Here is a 26,033-nt window from a genome sequence, read left to right as displayed (position 1 = left end):
TCTCTCTCTCTCTCTCTCTCTCTCTCTCTCTCTCTCTCACAGTGACGCTTGGGCTAATTCACAACTGGAGGTACAAGGGTCAAGTTAGGCCTAAGTAGGTAGTGGTATTCTTCAAAGCGAGTCTATTCATAGCGTCTTGCGCATGCGCGCCTAAGGATATCCTGTCATGTGATGTGGGTTTGTATGTTCTGAAAAATACAAGTTTCTGTGCAATTTGTTATGTTTGTAGACTAATTTTTGTGAATTGTGTGGGAAAAGTATTCGACGAGACATTCTGTTGTATGGGAGATTGCATATGATTTGAATAGTTTTTTGTTTATGGAGGAAGTGTTGGTACCTGCTGTGACGTCAGAGGTGCTTTAGATACTTTCGTTCTCCATCATTCCCCTGTTGTTTTTCTAATGCTGAAATTTTGCCTTCATTATGGTCGCAATTCAAGGTAAACTTGTCGGCCTTTTAAGATTCTAACGCTTAATTGAGATAATCTCATTATTCTATAAATATGATTTAAATAGGCACACGATGCACCTGTAAAATTGGTCACCAATTGGGAAAAAACGAAAAAATACAATAAATGCCGAAATAAAAGAAGGTAATGAACACAAATTCAACATCAGGAGAGCAGAATTCCCACTACATAACATTACAGCGAAGTTCTCAGACATGAAGTACTGATGGGCAGTTTCCATTAAACTTTCCACGGTTTTACAAGGCCACCAATTAATAGATGAAGGGAAGGAAAAAATTGAGGGGCTCTATGGAAGTTTCTTCATATCCGTTCGAATGGAAATCAAGCTGATTGGTCGTCGTGCTTCAGATGTCTTTGTCTTTCTGTTCTTCGGTAATTGTTGGGAACTTTCCATCCATGGAATTGACTTTGACAGTGATTCCAGATGTTGCCATATTGTCTCCTCATTTTTTAGTGCTGCTGAGGGTTCTCGTGATTACGCTGTACTGAGAGAATTCTTGCAGACCTCTGTTGTACGTTCTCTCTCTCTCTCTCTCTCTCTCTCTCTCTCTCTCTCTCTCTCTCTCTCTCTCTTCATTGGAGGGGTGGGTAGAGCTCTCGGCTAGCATGCTGTTGGCCCAGCTTTCGACTCTCCGACCGGCCAGTGAAGAATTTGGAATTGATTTCTGGTGATAGAAATTCATTTCCCGCCACAATGTGGTTCGGAATCCACAGTAAGCTGTAGGTCCCGTTGCTAGGTAACCAGTTGGTTCTTAGCCACGTAAAATAAATCTAATCCTTCGGGCCAGCCCTAGGAGAGCTGTTAATCAGCTCAGTGGTCTGGTTGAACTAAGATATACTTAACTTTAACTTTTTGTTTATGGTCTTGAAACTCATTTCAGAAGTGACCCTGTCCTCAAAATGATCCCCTATGTTGCCCTCCATGGTATTTTCATAGCAGTTGATGAGGGCGTTGTTGTTGTCACTTTGCAACGTCCTTCTTCAGGGATGAAATCTGCGGCCACCAGCTTCCCCAGCCCTAAATTGCTTGAAGGGGACGAGTGCCCCCGTCCGCTTTCCGACCCCCTTTGCAAGTCGGCGATAACTGTTCTGACTGGAAGTCATATGCCACTTCTAAAAAAGTGTGAACTTGAATAGAACTTTGATGGGAAGAGTTACTGTTCATATATATTTACATTTTGTTATTTAACTTCCCTGCTCTGACCTCTCCTCCATTTTTGTTTGTTAAAAATTGTATGGTAACCATGAAAGGTGACGACCGCCAGGGTATTCGCGAAAAGGAAACGTCTGCGTCCACGAATGCGCCCCCAAATTTTCCAGTGAAGATTAACTTTAAGTTTTGTCCGACGTAATGTACAGTATGGGAAGTTTCTGAGAGATTGCGGTACTCTTTAGTATTGGAACAACACACTCTCTCTCTCTCTCTCTCTCTCTCTATATATATATATATATATATATATATATATATATATATATAGAGAGAGAGAGAGAGAGAGAGAGAGAGAGAGAGAGAGAGCGCGTGTTAGAGGGTGTGTTCTTCTGTTACTAAAGAATACAACAAAGCAGGATGAAAAAATCATACACTATATATATATATATATATATATATATATATATATATATATATATATATATATATATATATATGCAACTGATTTATCCCGTGGAAAGCGGAGTCTTGATAGAAAGAGTAAAACCAGCACTTGTACATAAAACATCCTTTATATAGTTAAGACTACCGTTCTCGGACTGTCTGTCTCCATCACCAGGTCTGACAACAAAAACAAAAAGAAAGAAAAGTTGAAAAATCACTAAATCACAAACGATCATGAGACTACGATAATGTTATACAAAAGGATAAAAAAAAAAAAACTGGTAATGTAAGCTTAGAAAAAAAATACTAAAAGAAACAAATACCTGCATCACGAAATCAGACGCACACACATACTAAAAGTGACCATTTGTCTATAAGTTTCTTGTTCCCATTTTAGCTCGTGTGACACGTGTGTAATCGATATACAGTTAAAGATTCATTTGCGACCTAGAACTAGGCAATTGTGTCCTTGTAAGTTTCGATGTTAAATCAATATATTTACTAAAATAATCCTTCAACAGAAGCCACTGGTATGCATTAACAACTTGTTTAACGACTACAGCAGTATACCGAATTTCAGTAAACAACAATTACACAACTTGAATATTATTTTATGTTTAACACAAGTGTGTATAAACCGAAAGGTGGTGTAGCAATGGGAAACTCTGTCGGTCCTACTTTAGCCAAAGCCATTTTATCTCATCACGTTGTTTGGCTAGATAATAATTGTCCCAGTTCTTTTAAACCACTGTTTTACCGACGATATGTGGGTGATGCATTTTTAATATTTAGATCTGAAGAACATGTTCCCCTGTTTCTTGATTATTTTAACTCAAAACACCAAAATACTGAATTTACTTCAGAAGTAGAGAACAATAATACTTAGTTTTCCTTGACGTGCTTGTAAGTAAACACAGCGATAGCACTTTTTCGACATCAGTATACAGGAAACCAACTTTTACAGGACTCACAGTAAATTTTCTTCATTCACCCCTATAGTTTGTAAACGTCATTTAGTCTCTTCGCTCGTATCCCGTGCCTTTAACGTTTGTTCAAGTTATTTTAGTCTTCATTCAGAATTTCAGTTTTTAAAAGAAATGGTTCCTAAAAACGGTTTTAATATTGCTGTTGCAAACGCCAATAAAGCGATGCTATATGGCAATAAGAGTTTTTATATTAAAAATAGACTTATTAGAACTTTTCAAACTTTTAAGAGAATTTCATCACCAAGCTAATGTCAGAGTAGTGTTTAGACCTAAGTATACCATTGGTGGCTTGTTTTAGTACAAAGACATCGTACCCCCAGAACTACAATCTCATGTTGTTTACAAGTACGAGTGTAATTGCTGTCATGCAGTTTACGTGGGAAAAACAAAGTGCCGAGGGTGTGTGCGAGGGTTTGTGAACACTTAGGAAAATCTATTAGAACAAACAAGCTTTTAGCAAAACCACCATTCAGTGCCATATGGGATCATGCAGAAAATAGTGATCATATAAATCCACGTAGATTTTAGCCGTACAAGAAACCGTCCTTCCTGAGGAGAGGCGTCAAGATTCTACGAGTAGACCTGTATATTTCATTGTGGCTCGTCGGCACTTGTCCGTTCGTTTACGAGCAAGTAGCAGATGGGCAGTATGTTGAAAGCAGATCTCCTTTGTGCTTGCATAAACGGTTGTTGGTTGGCTGGAGAGAATTCATTCTCTGGCACGGGTGTCATTGTGCGTCGGCTGCGGTCATCGACCGTGCTCTATTTTGGAGACGCCCAAATGAAGGGGGTCCTGTGGAGGTGGTTCCAGAGATGGACTCATTTGCTTGGCATGTTTTCTTTTGGGTGCTTGCCCATCGCTCTTGTTATTTCTTGAGTTGGCCTAGTTAAAATCTAGTCGGGAATGGCAATATCATATCGTTGGAAATTCCGAAATAAATATGACTTAATCGGGTTTTATGAGGTTTTGAACTTGAAGACAACATTGCCCTGTATGTCTTCGTCACTCTGTGATGATGATAACGATTGTCTTTTCACGGTGACCGGGTTAAATGCACAAGTGTTTAGTGTGTCTCAGTTTTACTTGAACAGCCTTGGGAACCTGCTGTCATGTTTGTTGTTGGAGGGCACGGGCTCTTGCTCGTAGAGCGGACCAAAAAGACCTGGCGTCAGCGTCAAGAGATCCTTGAAATTTTATTTTATTCAATAATTCTCTGAAATTTGTATGGCAAACTTTATAAATAGTTAACAAGCCTGAAAAACATTTAAGTAGCAGAGCAAGTTTCAGTAGAATTAAATAAAATAAAATAAAATTGAAGAAAATAACCTCATGTTCATGAGAGAGAGAGAGAGAGAAAGAGAGAGAGAGTATACTTCCACTAAGATCAATAAAAATTTGTACTATTTTGTAAATTGAATTGTTTTTCCTTACCAGTATAAGTATTAGAAATAAAAGGCTGGCACAAACTTGTTGTCTGGTATAGAGCATTTAAACCTTAAAAATAACACATTTTCATATTTACCCTTTCACATTTTACATGTAATATCCACGAGTTCACATAAGGTATATGTCTACCAGACTCGTTAAATTCTGTTGTTAATCCGTTCTTGTAACATCGTAGTTACACACCTACAGTACATATGTCTTACCAAACACGTTATGTTTTAAACACGGCTGAGTGTATGAAGAAGAAGAAGAAGAAGAAGAAGAATTATTGGTGTTAGTTCGGACAGCAATTGTCCAGAAATGTGTGCTGGTGTTAGTTCCCTTCAGCATGAGAAAATTATTCGAATCCAACAATTTGATGAAGTGACTTGCAATATTGGGCGTACACACTCTAAATACTAAGTGTAATAATATCGTTAACATTTAAGCGGTCTGAAAACTGAGAAACTTTAGAAGCGTCCCAAGTATTAAGAAATCGTCGTTCATGACTGCTGAAATGCAGTGGCACAGCACTTTCTTGGTCTAGATATCGTGAAAGTTTCATGGGCATTGAGTGACACTCACGGCTTCGCTGATTGTCTATTGATTATCGGAACCTACTAAGGCCTTTTGGAAGACTCGCTGGGTTTCTTCGTTATTGCTCGCGCAAACTTCCGAAGGGCGAAAGTGGTTCTGTTGGATTTCAAACTATGAGCGATTGGTTTTTCAGATGCCCTGTTTTTGATGCAGCCTGGTCATGGATTTTGTGACAATCAATTCAAGTAGCTTGTCTTTGGTCAGAAAGTTACAACTCTCTATAATAAGTTATTTTTAGCAAAATGCTTAAAAGACATTTTTTCCGACAGTTGATGTAGCTGTGTAGTGTCTGCATTTAATTTTTGTGGACTGTTTCCGCTCTATGGTATAATTCTATGAGAATGGATTTGACACGTTGCAGCCTCTGAAAGAGAGTAATTGCTTGAACAGTAAGGCATTAATATGCATTTCGTTTCTTCATATTCTTTAGGAGACGAGGATGATAAAAAGTGGCACTTTATCTCACATTTTAAATGTAGCGTCAGTATGAAGCAATATCTTCCGGCGCACTTATCACAGTAATTGATTAATTAAGATACCGCCAAAATAGAAAAATGACAAAAACAAAGCTGTCATCCCTGTTAGGACATTTTTAACCACTTGAATAATATAGAAGCTAGAGAAACGCCACCCTCAAAACAGTTCTGGAAGAAAATGATGGTGGTTCAGATCGCTGATTCTCTTGAGACTCGCGTTTCCACACGCGGAAGTCTTGAACTCAAAATTGAGGAAGAAGTGCAGGAGTTCCCAAGCTCGGTTCTTCTCGGGAACAACGTCTGTAGTAGTATTGGTGAAAAGATGAGGAGAATGGTCCTTTAACGGGGTGAAATCTAATCGAATTCACGGTAGACACTTATTATATAAAAACTGGAGGGCTATTAAGACATTTCTTTTTAATAGCAGCGTTATTTAAATTTGGCATAGTTTCGCATTAGTGTATTGCAAATACAGCTTCAGATTATTTCATTTTCATGTTCATCTTCTGTTGTTTAAATCTCTTAAAAAATTTAGACATTTCCCCTTGGTTAAAATTATATTAGTCAGGTTAATAACCTGAGTTTAACTATCACAAATATTATTATTATTATTATTATTAGTGTTATTATTATTATTATTATTATTATTATTATTAAATGCGATGCCATAATAATAAGCAAATGAACTTGAAAGTGCGGTGCAATAATAATAATAATAATAATAATAATAATAATAATAATAATAATAATAATAATAATAATAATAATAATAATAAACGTTTGTGGGTAGAATCGCTTATCTCAGTGTTTTAGGCAATAACATACATCGACGGGGAAGGCATTTGATAATTAAAAAATAAATGGGTATGGTGATCAATAAGCCAGTCTTGAAAAGACGCTGTTATAGCATAAACAGTGCCAAGTCCTCTTTAACTAAGAAGCAAGAAAATGTAGTCGCTGCGACCTAAAGGCTTTTAGAAATAGGAACGAAGAAGAAGAAGAAGAAGATGGCCGTCCTCGGCGCCCGCCCTTTGCTCATTTACAAACCTCACTTTCGCTGGAAACTCTCCCTTTTAATCTTCGTCGGCCCTGATCTTCGCGACTACTGCTGCTGGCTTCCATTTCGTTCTTTCTGTGGATCTATGGAGTGGAAGTCTCAAAAAATTAATGCCTCGTTTTTTTCTAAATATTCCTGTTCTAGTTCATGTTTTTTATTGCAAGTACATATTCGGCGCCGGTGACTATATTTCTGGTGACATCGGTTTATAGAAACCCGTCAGTGAATCACCGCTGTTGCCATGTGATAACGCTGTGTCTAACTTTCAGTGAACAGAAAGCGCTGTCCCCCGTCCCCACCTTCTCTTACTTTTGAAATTACCTGTCGTCGATTGAATCGATCTCCTGCTAAGTGAATAACTACGGCAGATCACTTTCCCCGTTCCTCCGCTTGTCGCCAATTTACTGGAAATCGAAGGAATTGATCGTCGCTGGAATGCCCCCCCGCATGTTTTGGTGGAATGTGAGCCGTCCAGTTTTCGAACTCTGGATAGTTTCAGCGCACACTTTTGGAAGTCAGAGTTTCTTACCTGTTAGACAACTGAAATTGAGAAACTGTCGCGGATTGTATGTATGTATGTACAGTAAGTGAGTGGTTTTTCACTTATACATGCGTGGCTTTTATGCTCACAAGTATTTAGTCATAAATATCGTTTAATGTCTGTTGCACATGCCTTGGGAATGACTTACGCCCAAGGGGAATTAGTGTCAGCTCTTCCCTCGGTATGGTGAACTGGGTAATAAACAATATTTCTCAGTAATATATATATATATATATATATATATATATATATATATATATTATATTCCTCTCAGGAATTAGATATATATATATATATATATATATATATATATATGTGTGTGTGTGTGTGTGTATGTGTATGTGTGTGTGTTGGTACACCTGGCATGCTTGGTATAAAAAATATAAGTAATTCTGTTTTTATTACTGTTCAGGCAAGTACAGTATGAGTCTAAACGACTGCTTATGGTTCATCATATCTGCTTACGTTTTTGTAATGTCTTAGTGTGAATGTACTGTATGTTATGTAGACAAATTATGAATGTACTGCATGTTATATGGACAAGTGTATGTGCGCTTGTATGTGTATTTTTTTGTATATATAGGTGTATTTTGTTCCTTTTTAACTCGGGTAGAACCGACGTGGAGTTTCCAGTTGCTAAATAAGTTCCTTATAAATGGCATTTATGTCCTTTCATTGTTTAATTTAGCACGTTTGAAGTCTTTTCAATAAACTGAAATTGGTAAATGCTTCGTAGTTGATTTGAACGTTTGAGTTGAAACTGACACTCTATCTAATTCCTCCTGAGAGACGGACAGAGTAGAGAGCTTTGCCATGCAAAGGAAGGGCGCAGTAACAGAAAGGCCTCAGAGGCGCCGAAAGCACAAGTGGTCGAGTACGAGTTCCATTTATGCAGTGATTCGTGTTAGTATTTTTTCAAACGTTGCCAGCGGTGCATATACGACATGTGTCACTGCCAACTCATTAACCATTTAGCACTTGAAGTGCAAGTGTTTCACTCGGATAATATACTATTTAGAATTGCTAATGGGATTGTCCAGGTGGCCTTTTGAATTTAACTCTCTGTATCATTAAATCTGGACCGGTTAATGAGGCTATATTCCACTGACCATGCCCAGTAGCGAAGAGACCTAAAAACTATTTCAACCATCTGTACAGAGGGTTGAGAACGTTTTTAGGTCTCTTTCTAGTAGGCATGGTCCGTTTGCCTCTTGAACTCTCTGTCTTGCTCTTCGACAACTGTTGGTCTCTAGGAACTGTGGTTTTGGATGCTCATTTGAACAGTGTTGTCAAACTTGGTTAGTAAAACTTCTTAGAAAAACTTTGTTCGTTGAGAACTTTTGTTGTGATTTTTCGATTCAAGTAATGACGATGATGATTAATATTGCTATTTTTATTACTGGTGTTGTTGTACTTTACCAATAAGGCTCTTTCGAGCCTATAAAGGCAGTGTCGTCTTAATGCAATCACATGAAAGGGGAATGCTCCGGCGAGTAAACCCCTGGGTACATTAGTGCTGCCCTTATCAGTAACGAGCTGAATTTCAAGACCTGAGATGGCTGGTGGATATCGGACGGCTTCTCAAAGTTGCTTCTGAAAATAGTAGCATGTGAGATTGCGTCTATTTTTTCAGTTTTTATTGGTAAAAGAATAAAAGTATCGAAACGAATAAAAAAAAAAAAGTACTCTGCAGGGCAAACGAAAGTGATGGGAAGAACCAAAGGGAAGAATTATTTGCATAACAAAAATATGCTGGCGACAATCTACCATCTAGTATCAAGAGATTTTAGGGTTATTAGAAGCCTGTCAAAGACGTGGGTTTGCGGGCCTTCCATCCGTCTAGACGGAGTATTTGCATTTGGTCTATGGTGTTGATTTTGCGAATGTTGCACGATGATGTACCTCACTGAGTTATAATGAAGTATAATAAATCTACTGCCATATGATAATGTTATCTTTTTAAAAAAAAATTGCCCGAAGGCCGAGCTCGTTTAAATAGCCAGCCACTAAAGCTGAGTGAGTTTCACGTCGTGGTTAACAGCGTTTGATTTATTGTATAAAATACTTTTATTTTAATTAACAAGAAAATGGGAAGCTTCATTCCCAACGGGACCTCTACGCCCCATATTTATAGCTATTTTTGCTACTACTGGCATCATTTTTGGGCAAGGTGAACGGGGCTCCAGAGATGGGTGGAGGGGCGAGCACCATCGGTGAAGCGGGGCGGGAGCCCCTGGATCATGTTACGATCTGAATCGGATGTCACACAAGCTCTTGATAATTGCAGGCATGATACACATTCCGTGATTTCCTTTTTCTATTCAGTGGAAGTTTGCTAATTAACACCAGGGTCTCCTGACTTCGTTGAGGAGAATGTCTGCTCATTAACACCAGGGTCTCCTGACTTCGTTGAGGAGAATGTCTGCTCATTAACACCAGGGTCTCCTGACTTCGTTGAGGAGAATGTCTGCTCATTAACACCAGGGTCTCCTGACTTCGTTGAGGAGAATGTCTGCTCATTAACACCAGGGTCTCCTGACTTCGTTGAGGAGAATGTCTGCTCATTAACACCAGGGTCTCCTGACTTCGTTGACGAGAATGTCTGCTCATTAACACCAGGGTCTCCTGACTTCGTTGACGAGAATGTCTGCTCATTAACACCAGGGTCTCCTGACTTCGTTGACGAGAATGTCTGCTCATTAGGAATGAAATGAAGGGTGAGTAGCGCTTGCCGTACCCGAGACCTTGTAGCTGACAGGCTCTCCTCTCAGCTGGCATGATTCCCACAGGTATGGATGGGATAATACCGCGGTGTTGGAAATATTAGCCGTGGGAAAAATAGTCGAACGAGTTTTTAGAACAAAGGCACAAGACATTTACTGCATAAAGTGTAAGGTACAAGAACAGCAAGGATAGCCACCGTCCAACTTTCAGTTATCAAACAATCCAGCGACAGAGAGAAGCCAAGCCGCCACTGCTTTCGTTTCATACATATAACAATAATAATCCCGTATATTGTTAGTAATACCAAATATAACAGATTTCAAATCCTAGGTTAAGTTAAGTATACCTTAGTTTTACCAGACCACTGAGCTGATTAACAGCTCTCCTAGGGCTGGCCCGAAGGATTAGACTTATTTTACGTGGCTAAGAACCAATTGGTTACTTAGCAACGGGACCTACAGCTTATTGTGGAATCCGAACCACATTATAGCGAGAAATGAATTTCTATCACCAGAAATAAATTCCTCTAACTCTTCATCAGCCGTCCGCGGGAATTGAACTCCGGCCCATCGAGTGACAGTCTGAAGCTCAACCGAGTCGGCCAACAAAGGGCTCAAATCCTAGGTAAAAGCAGCCTTGTAACTATGAATGATGTGAAATAAAGATAAGTCCTATGGAAGAAACGGGAATATTTTACTGATCACACTCATGCGATATGCTGCGGACAACTGAGTCTGGCCTGTATGATATTAATGAATACCAGCCGTCATGTTTCTGGCCCAAGCACGAACAGTTTTGCGTTATCTGTCAGGCGAACAAGGGTGGTGTCAACTCTTGTGACGATAACAGCTGTTACACGCCCCATGCATTGTGTATCGTGCCTTATCGGTTCTACTAGTAGCCGGTCGTCGACGCTGGCATTAGAGCACGTGGCTGCCATCCTGGTAAGAGTAGTAAGTTTGGTGTTCTGATACCAGTTGGAGAGGCGCCCTTTGATATCAACATAATTTCTTTTATCATCGCAGCCATCGTCTCCACCTTTGTAGGAATTATGCAGGGTGGAGATTGAATATATGGTGAATGATCTCCTATTTTGGGTGATAGGCAGTTGTGATATATATATATATATATATATATATATATATATATATATATATATATATATATATATATATATATATATATATATACTGTACACACACACTCACACACGGATGCGACTCACTGTAGCCAAATGAACACCATATACTTTTGCTCTGGTTAGGTCGAGGGAGACGCAATGGTTTGTTAAGAAAAAACCAAGGTCAGTGTTATCTTCGTTGGGGATCGAACTCTGGTCTTCTTGTTTGTGAGGAAGATGTTGATTGCGTCCACCAAGAATTCCTTCATCCCTCCCTCCCTCCCACAGAGGACGAGATCCAGTACTGAAGTTTGTACGAAGTCTCCCAAAACCGAGTTTCATCTCTGGGAACATGACGGATGTTGTAGATAACACAACTTAGAGAGAGAGAGAGAGTGTTTCTGAAGTCTTCGTCAGGTGTCGCTAGATAGTCTTTTATTTCTTTTTTGAATGGGATTTTGTTAGCATATGGTGACCTGGATGCCCTTCTATTCTTATTATCCTGTTTTTGTAAGAAGCCTTTTTGTCATTATAGTCAGAGGTATCATATTTGCATACATTATTCACCAGCATCACATTGCTATTGGATTAGGGAAAAACACTGTCTACTCCATTACGGAATATTAAGACTCATGGATAGGTGGTATTATTTTTATTTCAATTTCCATTATCCTTTATGCAATTACTTTACCAGTTTTCTGTTATGTCACCATCTGCATCCGAGCATGAACTATAACGTCTCGTATTTCAGCAGTTTTGAACGTGAAAAGAGATCGCCTTCAAACCTAGGTGATCTCCATGACCGGTTGTAAGTTGTTTTTTCATTCTCGCGAGGCGCAGCGGGTAATGTGACCTTGGTGTGAGGAAGGGCACATCTGTGTGTAAAAATAGTTCTAGAACCACGTGGAACACCCTCTGATGGAACCTCACCTTTCCTATTTTCCTTCTGATTCAGGATCGATTCCCGGCCTGACTGGGTTGACTGGGAATGCCACGTGTCATGCTTTGATGGACGTGGTCAGAGTTCCCTGTTAGATTAATGACGGTAGCTCGTCTATAGGTCAGGGGCCTCACTGATGCCGCGTAAAATGTCAGAGCGTTGCCTCTCGTCATATTCTGCATCGTTATCATCCTTCGTTCCTTCTTAAGGAACTGGGACAAGCATCCATTCCCAAAACCAGCTCGGCCCATGTAGAAAAGTGGTTAACTATCTGACGAAACAGAAGAGGAATGGTACGACGTTCTAAACGCATCGATTGACTCTCGAGTACGCAACTGTCCATCCGAATTTTATTGGTGCCTGTCATTTTAAGGCAGTAGGGTTTAAAACTGCACATAATATTAGTTATTTTTAACATAAAGGTGCAAAGGTTTATTTATTTTTTCAATGAAAGCAAACGTGCCATTAGTTAACTCCGTCCATTAAAACAGATATGACGAGAATTGGGCGAAAGAAAAGTATCACAGTATTGCAGAACTCACAAGTGATTTGGATGTGATTACCATGAGCGGCAGATTGTTTCCTGTGAGAGCTTTTTGGGTAGAAACCGACGAGAACTTAATGATGATCAAATATTGAAAAACTCTATTACTTCCGACACAGGCGTTATGTTTCTTTCTGCTCGGCTGGCCGTAGCTGGCAAGACATCTGAGAGAGCTGGGCGAGATTTTCACGAAAATATGACTTGTGATGGGAGTCGTTGTTTAGATTTTGGGAGACACGAGAATGTGACTCTTGCTTTAATAATAATAATAATAATAATAATAATAATAATAATAATAATAATAATAATAATAATAATAATGTAATAAAGGCTTAGTGGCCCTTCTAGCGAGGACAACTGACATAAAAGTTGATTAAATTAAAGAAAGAAATAAAGAAATGTATTGAACAACATGAAGGAACTCTAGGGTACCATAGAGTCGAAGGGCGCTGAACTAAAGTGTTTCAGCTAATTTTCCTTCTTAAATCTTCTGTGAAGTGAATGAAATCATTTATAATGAATGGAATTTAAGCTAAAGGGAAACTGAAATGGATCGAAAATAATTTCAGACACCTTGGAAGTGTCAGGTGTCGCAGCGGGACGAACCGACGCTTTTCCGTGTTTGGTGGCGTTGCTGAGGCAACAGTTGATATCACGCAGCTGTCGAATACAAGTGTATCGGGGTTGAACAGATGTTGAGCCCCGTCGAGGCAGCATAAGCTAGAAATAGTCTGAAGCGCCATAAATAGCCAGACTTTTCTTTACTCCATGGTAAATGAATTTGTAATTACTTGCGAATCAATCATCTTGGATTTATCAAGGATTTTTTTTTTTCAAATATTTCCAAGATTTGAAGTCTCTCTCTCTCTCTCTCTCTCTCTCTCTCTCTCTCTCTCTCTCTCTCTCTCTCTCTCTCACTTTATTTGCTTTCATACTTTCACACTTACGGTATCCATCCAAACTTGTGTTACTTTTTGAAAAGTAGGTAGACAGTATTTTCAAGATTTTTGCTGTTACGTGTTCAAAATAAACAATGTAATATCAGGTGAGTTTAGGCCATCTAAAATGTGTATTGTTGGACTGCTTATGCAGGGTGTTATGTACATGATGGTTAGACGACTGTGATTGGTTGCTGACAGTGAGGAGAAGGACACGTCGCTAGCAACCTTGCAACTTTATTCCGGAATGCTCACCGAGATTATGCTTATTGCGTATATATATATATATATATATATATATATATATATATATATATATATATATATATATATATATATATATATATATATAATGTTTGTATGTGTACGTACGTATGTATGTATGTATACGTGCATACATGGTAGGTTTGCTTGTAGATATAATGATCCTTCAGACACCGTACAACTTGGTATCTTGTCTGCAGACCAATACCTTTTTAAGGATGCTTTAGCCAGCAGCAGTGGTGGCACTGCCAAGCGGCATTAAGTTCTTAGTAGGAAATAATGAACCCTGCCTAACAACAAGTGACACTCGACCTTGAGGATCGAGGCAGTGATCATCGCATGCGTATTGTTGGAGAAAGAACTGCTCCCTGCCTCTGTATCTTCCAAAAAGGGACTCGGCGTTTAAAAATGTGAAATAATTTTGTAAATCTAGTTCGTCAAAGACCGGTAAGTATATATGCTCCGTATTCAGAGTGCTGTATCAGTTGTTGAAAAGGAATTTTATTTCCTGTAACACATGCTGGTACATTCAGCTCCATTTCAGTGACTGCCGACAACATGTGAAATGTAGAAGTTTTGTCTACAGCCTAAGGGAGGCGTTCGTTCCAGTTTCTTCTGATTTTGTGGTGTAATTTGTTTTTCATTGTAACATTCTTCTGTCACCTCACTTGCCATTTCCGTAATGAAGCTTGCATAAGGCAGCTGTTCTACCCGTTGGGAATTTATACGTTCAAGCCTTCCTTGAACTTTATACTTTTCATTGTGTTTATACTTTTCATTGTTTTATTGCGTGGGCTGAACAAGGGGATCATTTGCCTGGAGTATTGGCGTTCTCACATTATAAATCTCCAAAGTCAGTTTTAATTATTATTATTATTCAGAAGATTAACCCTATTCATAGGAACAAGCCTACGGGGGCCATTGACTTGAAAATTCAAGCTTCCAAAGTATATGGTGTTCACTAGGAAGAAGTAAGAAGAGGTCAAGGGAAATACAGAAAGGAGAGATCTCACTCATTAAAAGAGAAAAAGTAAACAAATAAGATAATAAATAGATAGAAATGCATTAAAATGCAAGGAGAACAGCATTAGGGTAGTAATGCGTTACATCTTCGCTTGAACTTTTGAAGTTCCAGTTACATGACATCCTCAGGGAGACTGGTCCACAGTCCAACAGCGGTGCGAGGAATAAAGGACCTCTGGAACTGAGAAGTTGGTAAGCTCTTCTGTATATGTCATCAAACCATCGCCCCGGCATTTGTCATGAATTTAATGACCGTTCTAGGGACTTACCTGACTAAAATAGCCATCAGCATGTCATTTAACTTCTTCTGGGGATCTGTATCAGATATGGACCTGAAATATTAAGTGCCCTAGATTTCAGCCAGACCATTTTTCCTGTGGTGGAATTAGGAATATACTGAATAACAGATATGTCCATCTCAGTGGTGCAGTGATCGGAAGTGCCTATATACTCGCAGACCTTGGACTTGACAACAGCTGGAACATATGTCAATATGAGGTCTAATCTATTGCCAGAAATATATGTGGGTTCCTCGATTAGCTGGCCAGAATCGCAGGATACACAGAACTCGCGAACAGACCAGCCATTTTGATCTGTGGGATTTGAATTAAGCCAGTCACTGTGCTTTGCATCGTAGCTTCCACAAATAACGAATGAAGCTTTTGAGTCCTGTGACTGAGCCATACGAACCCTCTCCAAAAGACAAGTCATATATAGTATCGTCGATATTTGGATTGTGGTAAACAGCCAATGTGGATACATTGTAGAACTTAGTGAAAATCTTAAAACAAAGAATTTCATGACAACTACACTCTTTAAGTTTTTCTGGCGATATATAGGTCGTCCGGACTTGTGTATACAGCCATACCTTGCGCACGTGAGATATTACACAGCCCAGGACCCACACAGTCATACCTTGCTCGTGTGGGTTAGTGCACACCCATACCTTGTGCATGTGGGATGTTACGACAATAAATAGAATTAGGGCCACCAAACCCTGGGATTAAAATCTCAACCTCTGACGAGTTACTACTTACAAGTGTCTGAGATAAAATATCAAATCATAGTTATGGGAACAACCCTGGAGATCAAGAAGACTTGACCATTAGCCCAGAATATTTGTGTAAAATACTCTGCAATGTTTCTTACTATAATGAGCAGCAGGCCCAGGGTTCAGCTCAATGTCTCCCGAAAGCATTAAAATTAACAACATAAAATTAGTAGTAAAACTAATAAATAGGCTCGTAACTCATAACAGTGGCAAAACCATAAAAATCAACAGAACAATAAACAATAATAATGCAGTCGACAACAGTATTTGCATTATTTACAAAAATTACATTAAAAGTATAAATAAACCTCATCGTATGTCATTGAACTATGCCGGAAACATCTGTTCGATAAAGTGGAGCCGGCACACCTTACAAGGCATATAAGAAGCCCGCCAGGTTTGCCGCAATAACTGGAGGAGGACTGTCAGGATGGATTTAGAAATTATATAAAGAGCTCAGAAGGAAAAGGTTAGGTAAAGAAGAAGGCGCTTTCCTACACACTTTTCGAAAAGCCCAAGATCATGGAAGGCCACGGTACAATGACTATGGCACAGTCCAAGGTTAGAGAATAAGGCCTGTATTCGGAGTAACCTTCTCTTAGAAGGATTGCCTGATTTCAGTGTCCTTCTCAGAAGGATTGCCTGATTTCAGTGTTCTTCTCAGAAGGATTGCCTGATTTCAGTGTCCTTCTCAGAAGGATTGCCTGATTTCAGTGTCCTCAGAAGGATTGCCTGATTTCAGTGTCCTTCTCAGAAGGATTGCCTGATTTCAGTGTCCTTCTCCTAGAAGGGTTTCCTGCCAAGGCTAAAGATCTCTTCTGCCCTAACTCGTGTAGGCAGGAACGTCACACCCTGAAGTTTGATTAGAATAAGCAACAGAATAATTTACAGGATCATGAATATTCGTGTATTAATTTTCGATGTAAGGTATTTGAGCAGTAATGTGTCGTCGTTGATATTTGTCAGTGTTATATGAGACAGTATCAAGATGTTTGTGAATTGTAATGGCATTCGAGTGAGTAACGTACTTGTAATTACCCTCTCTTGAACTATTAGTAAAACACCTCATGTCGAGAATTATCAGAAAATCAAGAATTGTTGTGTCCCGGCTGTTCCTCCTGAACTGAGAAATGAACACAGATTTGCCGTTTTCTATTTTGCCCTATTTAAAGGCCATAACTCACTAAGGACAAAATAATTTATTACGGACAGAGTACTTGAGCAAGTGCAAAGATTTTTTTTCAATATACCCTATCTTCGGTAGCTCTCCTCTGCATGTTTCCCAAAGGATCATTTTACTCTCAGATCAGCCATATTTTTAAAATCAGTTTAATTTTGCTGGAAAAGTTGTGCTGTGTAAATATTTCCAGATGAACAAATTTCCATGGAAATTCCACTGTTGAAGAGTAACCCCAAGTTTCTATATGAACAGAACGACTGCGATAAAACAAGGAAAAGTCCGACAAAAGGAGACGTGGCAGCACGAAGGATAGCCTGGTGGTGGGAAGGATACACCGTAGTCACTCTGGATCCGTTGGGGGAGCCTCTCCCTCCTCCCAGACCCAGAGTTCCCGTCACTAGGATGTGTCCTTCCCATCACGCAACAAGGATAAAAAGGATAGTGGTGACGTTTGAGGAAGTAGAGCATGATAAACCGTTCGAGTTTCATTATTATTAAACAAAATGGCAGTTTCAACAGCATTTATTTTATATAGTAAACGCTCAGTTCGTCTTATCAATTGTTTTTCTTGCGCTGGAATGGTTGCAAGCAATTGACCAATATTCATATGCGGTGGTTTAGTGATGACAGTTGTGTAGGAGGTAGTTCTCCTGGAATGTCGACTAGATTCGCCCTCCTTGTTAGGGCATCATCGACATTCCACGAGAACTACCTCCTACACATCACTAACCCACCGGATATGAATATTGGTCAATTGCTTGCAACCATTCCAGCGCAAGAAAAACAATTGATAAGACGAATTGAGCGTTTACTATATAAAATAAATGCTGTTGAAACTGCCATTTTGTTTAACAAAACCTGTATTAAAGAAGGTATTTTTCCTATTATTATTATTATTATTATTATTATTATTATTATTATTGCAAATCTTCTTCACAATCCCGTGAATATGTTTATAAAATCCAAAATCCACATTTATGTAAAGTGCTGTATTCACAAATACATTTTTTTTTTCTAGCTGAAGAAGGGAGCTGAGCAGGCTCTCGAACGCTCTTGGAATTCATTTTATTTGTAAATACAGCACTTTACATAAATGTGGATTTTGGATTTTATTATTATTATTATTATTATTTTATCAGATTTTGCTGACACTGAAATGACAAATCGAAAAGGCCACCACAGAACAGAATGCCCACACATATAAGGAAAGAATACTTGGGAGAAAGTAGTACTGAAGTGTAAACAGCTCAACAAACAGGCCAGTGTGTGCCACACTTGAACACTTATGTGCCAGAAACGTTAAGCAGTTCTGAAGGTTCTCTCAAACACAGCAGTGGGGTCTTCGGGCGAGTGTGCCAGCCTAATTTTTTTTATCAACCAATTCCATTAACTCCTACCGCATCAAATCTTTTGAATCGGCTTTGGGCTTGGTTCGACTCAAAATGGATGTAGAATAGTCATTCACCAAGCTGAAGAGATGTAGAATAGTCATTTGCCAAGCTGGAGAGATGTAGAACAGTCATTTGTCAAGCTGAAGAGATGTAGAATAGTCATTTGCCAAGCTGAAGAGATGTAGAATAGTCATTTGCCAAGCTGAAGAGATGTAGAATAGTCATTTGCCGAGCTGAAGAGATGTAGAATAGTAATTTGCCAAGCTGAAGAGATGTAGAATAGTCATTTGCCAAGCTGACGAGATGTAGAATAGTCATTTGCCAAGCTGAAGAGATGTAGAATAGTCATTTGCCAAGCTGAAGAGATATAGAATAGTCATTCACCAAGCTGAAGAGATGTAGAATAGTCATTCACCAAACTGAATAGATATAGAATAGTCATTTGCCAAGCTGAAACTGGATTGAATAAACCTGGTCGCCAAGCTGAGTGACAATGTAATAAAAAGTGAATAAAAATGAAATAGGCAAGTTGTGTTTTGTAAACTATTTTGGGCTTAGTTTTTCTGCTTTATTTGTAGCATTCTTGAAGTAATTCTGCATTGCATCGTATATACTTATAGCTTGTGCACTGCATATGTTATTTTGCATCATCTAGTTTGAGATTCTGTTAAGGTCAAACATGGAATTCACTATCAATAGAGAGTCTATATTGCACACACGAAAAATAAACATAGGGATGCACATGACGTTGAATAGATTATTATTATTATTATTATTATTATTATTATTATTATTATTATTATTATTATTATTATTATTATTAGCACACACATGAATAGATAGCCAAGACTGTTAGAGGCTATGGCATACCCCAAAGGACAAGAACATAGGCTACATGGTCACCAGCTTGCATAAGACTACTATATGTGGCACCTGAGGTGAGTAGGTAGCCACAGTTAGCTGTACAGATACGTTAACAAATCCAGCAAAGGATAAACACTGGGTACACCCAAAACATCTGAGACCTCTGAAGCACTGAATGAAAATGGAGTTGATCATTGATCGCAGTTGACAGCAGAATGTTGTTGTCAGCTCCCGCAGTTCCATTTGTTTCTGCGTTTTAATTTTCCATTCTTTTCGTTTGGCCTCTCCGCACCTGTATGTTGTTCAACTTCTGTAACTCTTCCCTGCCCCAGTTTTCATGTTTCACTCAAGAAGAGCTTCGCTGAGGCATGTGGACGCCTCTTACGTACAGTAATTAAGCGTTTTGATGGGAAAAAGAAGTTATTTATTCAGTTATTTGATGGAAGCGCCGGATATACTTGAAAAAGTACAGGCGCAGTCCGGAGGTTGTAAGTTAGTTATCCAAAAAGGGCTTACGTCGCTTCTCCCAGTGAAGGAGCACGGACGCGCAATGTGTGCAAATGTGACCAAAACCAATGAGTCATTAGTGCCGCGGATGAGGCGTGGCGGTTATTTTGTTTCGCTGGTCGCAGTTGTCTTCTGGTAGATTGTTTCCCTCGTACGGATGTCAGAATCGAGTCCATGCCGGCTTGTTTGTGGCCCTTACTCGCGTCTCCGCTTGGTTTCAGTGAAAGTAAGTAACTCATGTTCATGTGTGAGACCATTGCTTATGATATGACTCATGTACGATTATAAAACGGTATGATGATGCAAAACACACACACATACATACACACACACATATATATACATATATATTATATTATATTGTATGTAGGCAGGCAATGTGGGGGTTTTAGTGGACTAGGGGTTCATCCAGGATTCAAACAGTAAAGTATAAATATGGAGATGAACTTTGTATTGTTCTTCTTCTTGAGCATCCCTTACTATGGGAACTACAGTGTTTAAAAAAATTATACGTATATATGTGTGTGTATGTGTGTGTGTGTGTGTGTGTGTGTATATGAATGGAAAAGCCGGCCGGCACACAACTCGCAACCATGCCGCTAACAGCGACGACCACTGAGCGAGCGAACCAGACCCGGTGTGTTTGGGTCTCAGCACACCTGTTCTTTCACCTCCAGTCAGTCAGTCTGAAACGCTTCTCCCTGAAGCACACCTACCATGCTTTTCCCACCCCTGCTCATCTCTGCAAAGGCATTCGATGGTTGCAGGCATTGCCATACTGTTTTGAAATCGCCTTCAGCTTGACGGCAAGAGCCGCGCTCAAGGAACTCCCGTCACCTTCAGGGGAACCGAGAGCATAACTAACGGTGCCGATCGCTGGATGACTTTGAGAACGTCACCGCATGGAACCACGCTCAGTTCGCCGTCTTACCTGGCAGGGGAGTGCCAACTTATAACATCATCGACGCTGTTTTAAGTGTTTCTGATATATTGGTTCGTGAAACTTCAACATTTGATTGCTAATGCGTTGTAGGGCAACGGAAATGTGGAACGTGGTGATAGTCATTTCTGCTTTCGAAAAGTTGTTATAGCTTAAACGATGTCGTAGGGGGAAAATGTTTAGAGTGACGCATTCATTGAAAGTTGTGCATCGCGACTGCATCAGATGTTTGACAGCAAAGCATTTCGGCAGAAATAAGCAAATATTAAACCCCTTTAAGTGCGTCATGTCAACAGGTCTCGTGTTTTGACACATCTCCGAGTGTGTACCACGTGCCAGGCATCCACCCTATCCATGCAAGGGAAGAGAGAGAGAGAGAGAGAGAGAGATAAGAATTACCGGAAGTTCATGTGAGCCTTATTATCCTACGAGCTGCTGTATCTTGTTGTTGCGATTTTTGCTATAATGATCGTTGCTTCTTTGCATCGACCGCCTTCAGAGTCAAGTTTTACAGAATTAATTGCTCCTTGAAATAAAAAAAAAAACAGTAAATGTCTTTTTGTAAGATTGGAAAGAATTTCATGTGATTTGCGTCAAGAATATGTTTAATTGAGGACTTTGACTTGGAATGTTTGACTGAAGCAGTACAAGTACTGGAAGCAGCAGTTAGTGATTCTGGTACAATGACCATGGATAAAAGATTATACTTTCAGTTTACCTCAGTTTTTACATGACAGTCTCTTTGCCAGTGAATACTGTATATGTGAATTATACAAGAAAAAAATTTAGTTATACAAAATAGGCTATCAAGCAAATGGAATTTGGAAATGCGTTCCTTCGTGTTTTCTGTTAGAAGTGTAATTAATATATTGGAGTCAAGAACTAATTTGCAAAAATATGAGTTGTACTCATGTCAAGAATATTGTGTAAGTGTTAAAGTCACAGATGCCTTATTGGGATAAACGGCGCGTGGCCAGTGTTAAGCAACTTCACGGAGAAAGCAGAATTGTTCAGAGGACTTGAAAAATGTGGATTGGGGCCTGAGCACTTTTTTTTTGTCACAACAGGAAACGTGCTGGGATAAGTCTTATCACGGTGGCTTAACGGTTAGAAAAGTCTCCTTGCGATTGTTTGGCACTTTTCAAAAAGGATTTCCGAAACAAAATCTTTTTTTTTAGCGGGAAATGTAGTGAAACAAGACGAGGAGGGAATTGCTTAAACAAAAATGTCAGCACTATTTTCATACGTTGTTGACAAAATGCAGCAAACGATATAGGAAAGATTGGAGAACACGAAAGCTGAGAAGGTGCCAGTGCTGAAATTTGTTTGTCGCTCGGCTTGAAATTGACTTTACGGTTTAGTAAGCCTAATAGTCGACTGCAGTGCAGCCCTCATACTCGTGCCTGTGATGATTGGGAAAGCAACCTGCTGATTAAAAAAAAACAATCAACAATCTGTATAAACAAAATGAAAAGTTAAGGACTTGAAAACCATATTAACAGTACCATTGGTAGCTTACACGTTGTTTCTTTTCGATTTCGAGTCGATCGTATAGGCCTAACCGGCGAAGTTCCCCGAGTTGGGTGGATCAAGGCTTGTGTGACGGAGGAGGCGTGTAGGATTCAAGATGTCAGTTTCTGTCGTGTTAGATATGTTCCTGGACGAGGAGATGGGCGTCTCTGAGGGCCTGGCTTCCGACATTGGTTACTCTCCCATTCATCAGCCGTCCTCGCCCTTGCCTACATTCTCCACATTCTCCAACTTGCTTTCAGGTAGATTCAGGGATTTTTTTTTTTCGTTCGTAAGGTTTGTAATCCATTATACACACACGTGTGTGTGTGTATTTATAAATGTAATTTCATGGTGAATGTCCCTCTTGTGTCGAAGCAGTCTTTATAAAACAAACCTCTTGTCTCATAGTTAGATATAGAGAAAAACGTATTTTACAAAGTCAGAAACTACCACTTGCGAACTGAAATCACGTGGATGGAATAAGCGTTCTCGAATGTAAAACCACGCTATAGTTTAAAATAGCCGTTTTGCAGTAAGATAAGTCTGGTTTTTACAGACACCAAAGTACCATCCAGCCATACAAATAGGACTTTCTATGCGTGTGATTGTTGGAAGTTGTTTCGGATTAAATGAAATAATCGCTCTCGTGCTAGTGGTTATGAGGTCATTTTTTCCTTTGGTGGAGCTTTAAGTAAATGTAATTGCTTCGGAGGATAATTCTGAGGTGAAGGTGTCCTGGTATTGATAAGGGAATTCACGATTGGTAGAACACTCCTACTTTAAGACTGCACGGTCACATCTTGTTTATTTTTTCTCGCTCAGGACTTGGCTTTAAATGTTTATTATGTATTCTTTGTTAAATTTCATTACACTGGTAGTCTTTTTCTTTAAAAGAAAGGAAAAGAGAATTGTTTTGAATGTAAGCCTCTGGTGTTAACAGAGTCGTCTTTGAAAATGCCCCTGACATGACTATTCAGGACAATGCGGCATTCGTAGTGGCCTGGCATATTTCAGAAAGCTTGATATTTAGTGCTTAGCAGTTACCTGTAATCCCTCCGCATTTGTTAAATATTAGAGCAACGGAAAAGCAAAGGCGATTGGACCTCAGGACACCTAAAATGGGATGACATAATGGGTTGCCCTGGAGTAGATGTCTAGGAAATGAGCCTTTTCAAAGGCCCGTGACGTTCCTTAGTCGAATCAATTCCATGAACACGAATGAAAACATCCACAGTGAAACGCCGTACAATTAATGGGAATTGTCGGAGGGTGAGGAGCGTGGACGATAAGCATGAATGCTATCGAGGTCAGTCGATCTATTATGAATAAGGACATCAAATATGAAAGGGTGAAGGTGTTGCCGGGCTCTTGCTTGAGGTGCAGCCTTTCTTAGCTTATTTATTTTGTCTTTCTCGGTACTCCTTATATAGCGGCTCCCTGTCCTCTTAAAATGACAGCTTATGAAATTCATTATATATGAATGATAGTTGGTCGATATTGCAATTGCGAGCTAAGGGGACATTAAGGCTAGCTGTAACGTACATCGTTGATTGATACATCCAGGATGTCATTAAACATCCATCTACCATGTGTAAGATTTCGGAGAAATAAACTTGATTACTTCGGAAAATATTCGCTCTCTCTCTCTCTCACACACACACACAATGAAACAAGTTCTTTGCTAATCGAATATTAATGCATAGATATGAAATCCTAATTGAATGTATGAAATCTTCCCATTTACTGTACAGTCAGCACAATCCCAGCCAGAATTAACGAAGCTTTAAGAGCCGTTGAACGACTCTAAACAAGCCGCAAATGCGTCTGGGATTAGTGCGCAGTAGTGGTGGTCGTTGCCGAGCGATCATCGTCTCGTAAGGGAATGAGAAAGGATAGGTAGTACAACAGAATTTGAATGGAAGAGGTGAATGAACGAACGTCTGCCATGTGGGATCCGTTGGGGTGGGGGCGGGGCCTGGGAGATGCTCTCTGGGAGGAAAGAGAATAACCGTCCATGCACGATGCACCTGTGAAAATTCTCTCTCTCTCTCTCTCTCTCTCTCTCTCTCTCTCTCTCTCTCTCTCTCTCTCTCTCTCTCTCTCTCTCTCTCTCTCTCTCTCTCAGTTGCTTATACACACAATTCTGGAACTCGTAGCTGCTGGAAACAATATCTGGAAGCATTGAGAGCCTTGAAGTGTGTCCGATATTAATGCTAATGAAATTTGTGCCAGTCATATTAAGAAACTGCGACATAAATTCTATGACGTTATGAAGTTTAGTAGATTTTCCATGAAATCTTATATTTTATTTGGCCTACAGGCAGGCTGGTGAAATAAATCTAGGTAATTATTGGTTAGAATGAGTTTGGTTTATTTTTTTTACATTTGTCTTTTGGTTGAAGACGACTCTCTCTGATTAAGAACATTTCATACCCGCCTGATGGATAGGTTTTTAATTGCTGGTGAAAATAATCCCATACATTGTTAACTGTGGCTTATACATTTGATTTTGTAAAGGAAAACTGAATTGTCACGCGCAACGTTAAAGGAATAGCTATTTGTTATGTTACTTCATTGCAGTATCTAATGCTCCAGTGTGTCGATAACCTAATTTTCATTTGGACATATTCTGTCAGCTTTTAAATCAAGTATTATGTGTAAGTATGAATTTGGGTAATGAAATTACCTTCAGGGAATGTGACTTTATATTTTGAATTAGGATTTTTCCCCTCTTTTGCTCTGCGATTATTTATAAGAAGAGTCAACTTTGAAGAATGACATTTTGGTCCCATTTGGGTTTATGTTTGTAGATCGTATACACATTGCTCATGTGCTAGTGTGTGCATGCTAACTTAATACACGCGAATACGCCAGTTTTTATTTTTTTTTTTAGCTTCTGTAGAATGGTAAGGGATGTATTCGTTTTAGTTGTGTATACAGGCTTTACTTAAATGTATGTTAGTGCTTGTATCAGGATCTTTTCTGGATCCTGGTGTATACATACATAACAGGGAAGTGTAGGTGTGTTGGCGTTTCCATGCCAGGCGTACCCGAAACTGGAGCACCGTTAAGTTAGCATGAATAATGCAAGATACAGCGAACATAATTGCAAGAAAGTTTTGTGTATTCCAATCCCTGGAATTAGTTTAGTTTGTCAAGAGGTGTCCTTTTAAGCGACATGAATGCACACACACACGCGCGCGCGCGCGCGCGTATGGCCGGTCGGTCTTGAAGATTTTCTGAAAGTCAACATCAGCAAATGCTACCTGGCTGATTTTGTCAGAAGGAAGCTAATATAGCCAAGTGGTTCAAGAGGTACGATTTCGGTTAAACCTGACCAGAAGTAAAAATAAACAAAACTTAAATTTAATTTGAACTCTCAGCTTTACATTCCTAGTCCTATTGAACATTGTTTCAGTGTGTTATTAAAACCGGTCGTTGAAATGTGCAATGGGTGGTTTTTCCAAATAAGCTGGAGAATATTCAATAGTAGATAAAAGCAGTCGTTGCTTTTGACGATAGCGTACTATAAAATAATTGTTCCTTGCGTTATTGATTGGCTTGTGAAAAGACTGTAGAAACGGTGTTTCATTCCGGTGACTGTACGGTAATGGATGGTTAAGGAGGGAATTGAATGTAGGCCCAGAAAGGGTGTTTGGGGCTCGCGTCAGTCTCCATGGTGACGCAATGGCTGACTATTCATGGTGTTGGAAATTGTGGTTTTGTTACTATTTGTTTCTTAAGTTTGTAGTGCAAGAAGATGACGTTGGTTAATAATCAAGTCACTTCCTGAAAAGTAATGGGCAAATGCTCAATTAGAACTTTTGTGTTTCGTGCAAAGTTTTAACAGATGCTTCGTACTAATTTGATATTGTTTTTTTTTTTTTGT

At 39.3% G+C, this 26,033-nt stretch overlaps 1 protein-coding gene across 4 annotated transcripts in view; it reads left to right on the top strand.

Moving 5' to 3' along the window:
* Atf6 (bZIP_ATF6 domain-containing protein ATf6) overlaps positions 1–26,033 on the top strand; it is a 94,396-nt gene that overhangs the window by 25,510 nt on the left and 42,853 nt on the right. Inside the window, exon 1 of one of the 4 annotated variants that reach the window (XM_067119384.1) lies at positions 20,307–22,404. The exons of 2 other annotated variants lie outside the window; for them this stretch is intronic. In XM_067119384.1, coding sequence (XP_066975485.1) covers positions 22,260–22,404 — 145 coding nt within the window. In that variant the 5' untranslated portion in view covers positions 20,307–22,259. Of the gene's footprint in view, positions 1–20,306; positions 22,405–26,033 lie in introns of those variants that run through there. One more of the 4 variants, XM_067119381.1, reaches the window with a different exon arrangement.

The sequence above is a fragment of the Macrobrachium rosenbergii genome, chromosome 17 (genome assembly GCF_040412425.1).
Source record: "Macrobrachium rosenbergii isolate ZJJX-2024 chromosome 17, ASM4041242v1, whole genome shotgun sequence".
NCBI classification, from domain to species: domain Eukaryota; kingdom Metazoa; phylum Arthropoda; class Malacostraca; order Decapoda; family Palaemonidae; genus Macrobrachium; species Macrobrachium rosenbergii.
The sequence above is the reverse complement of the archived record's forward strand: the minus strand, read 5'-3'. Positions and strand labels throughout refer to the sequence as shown.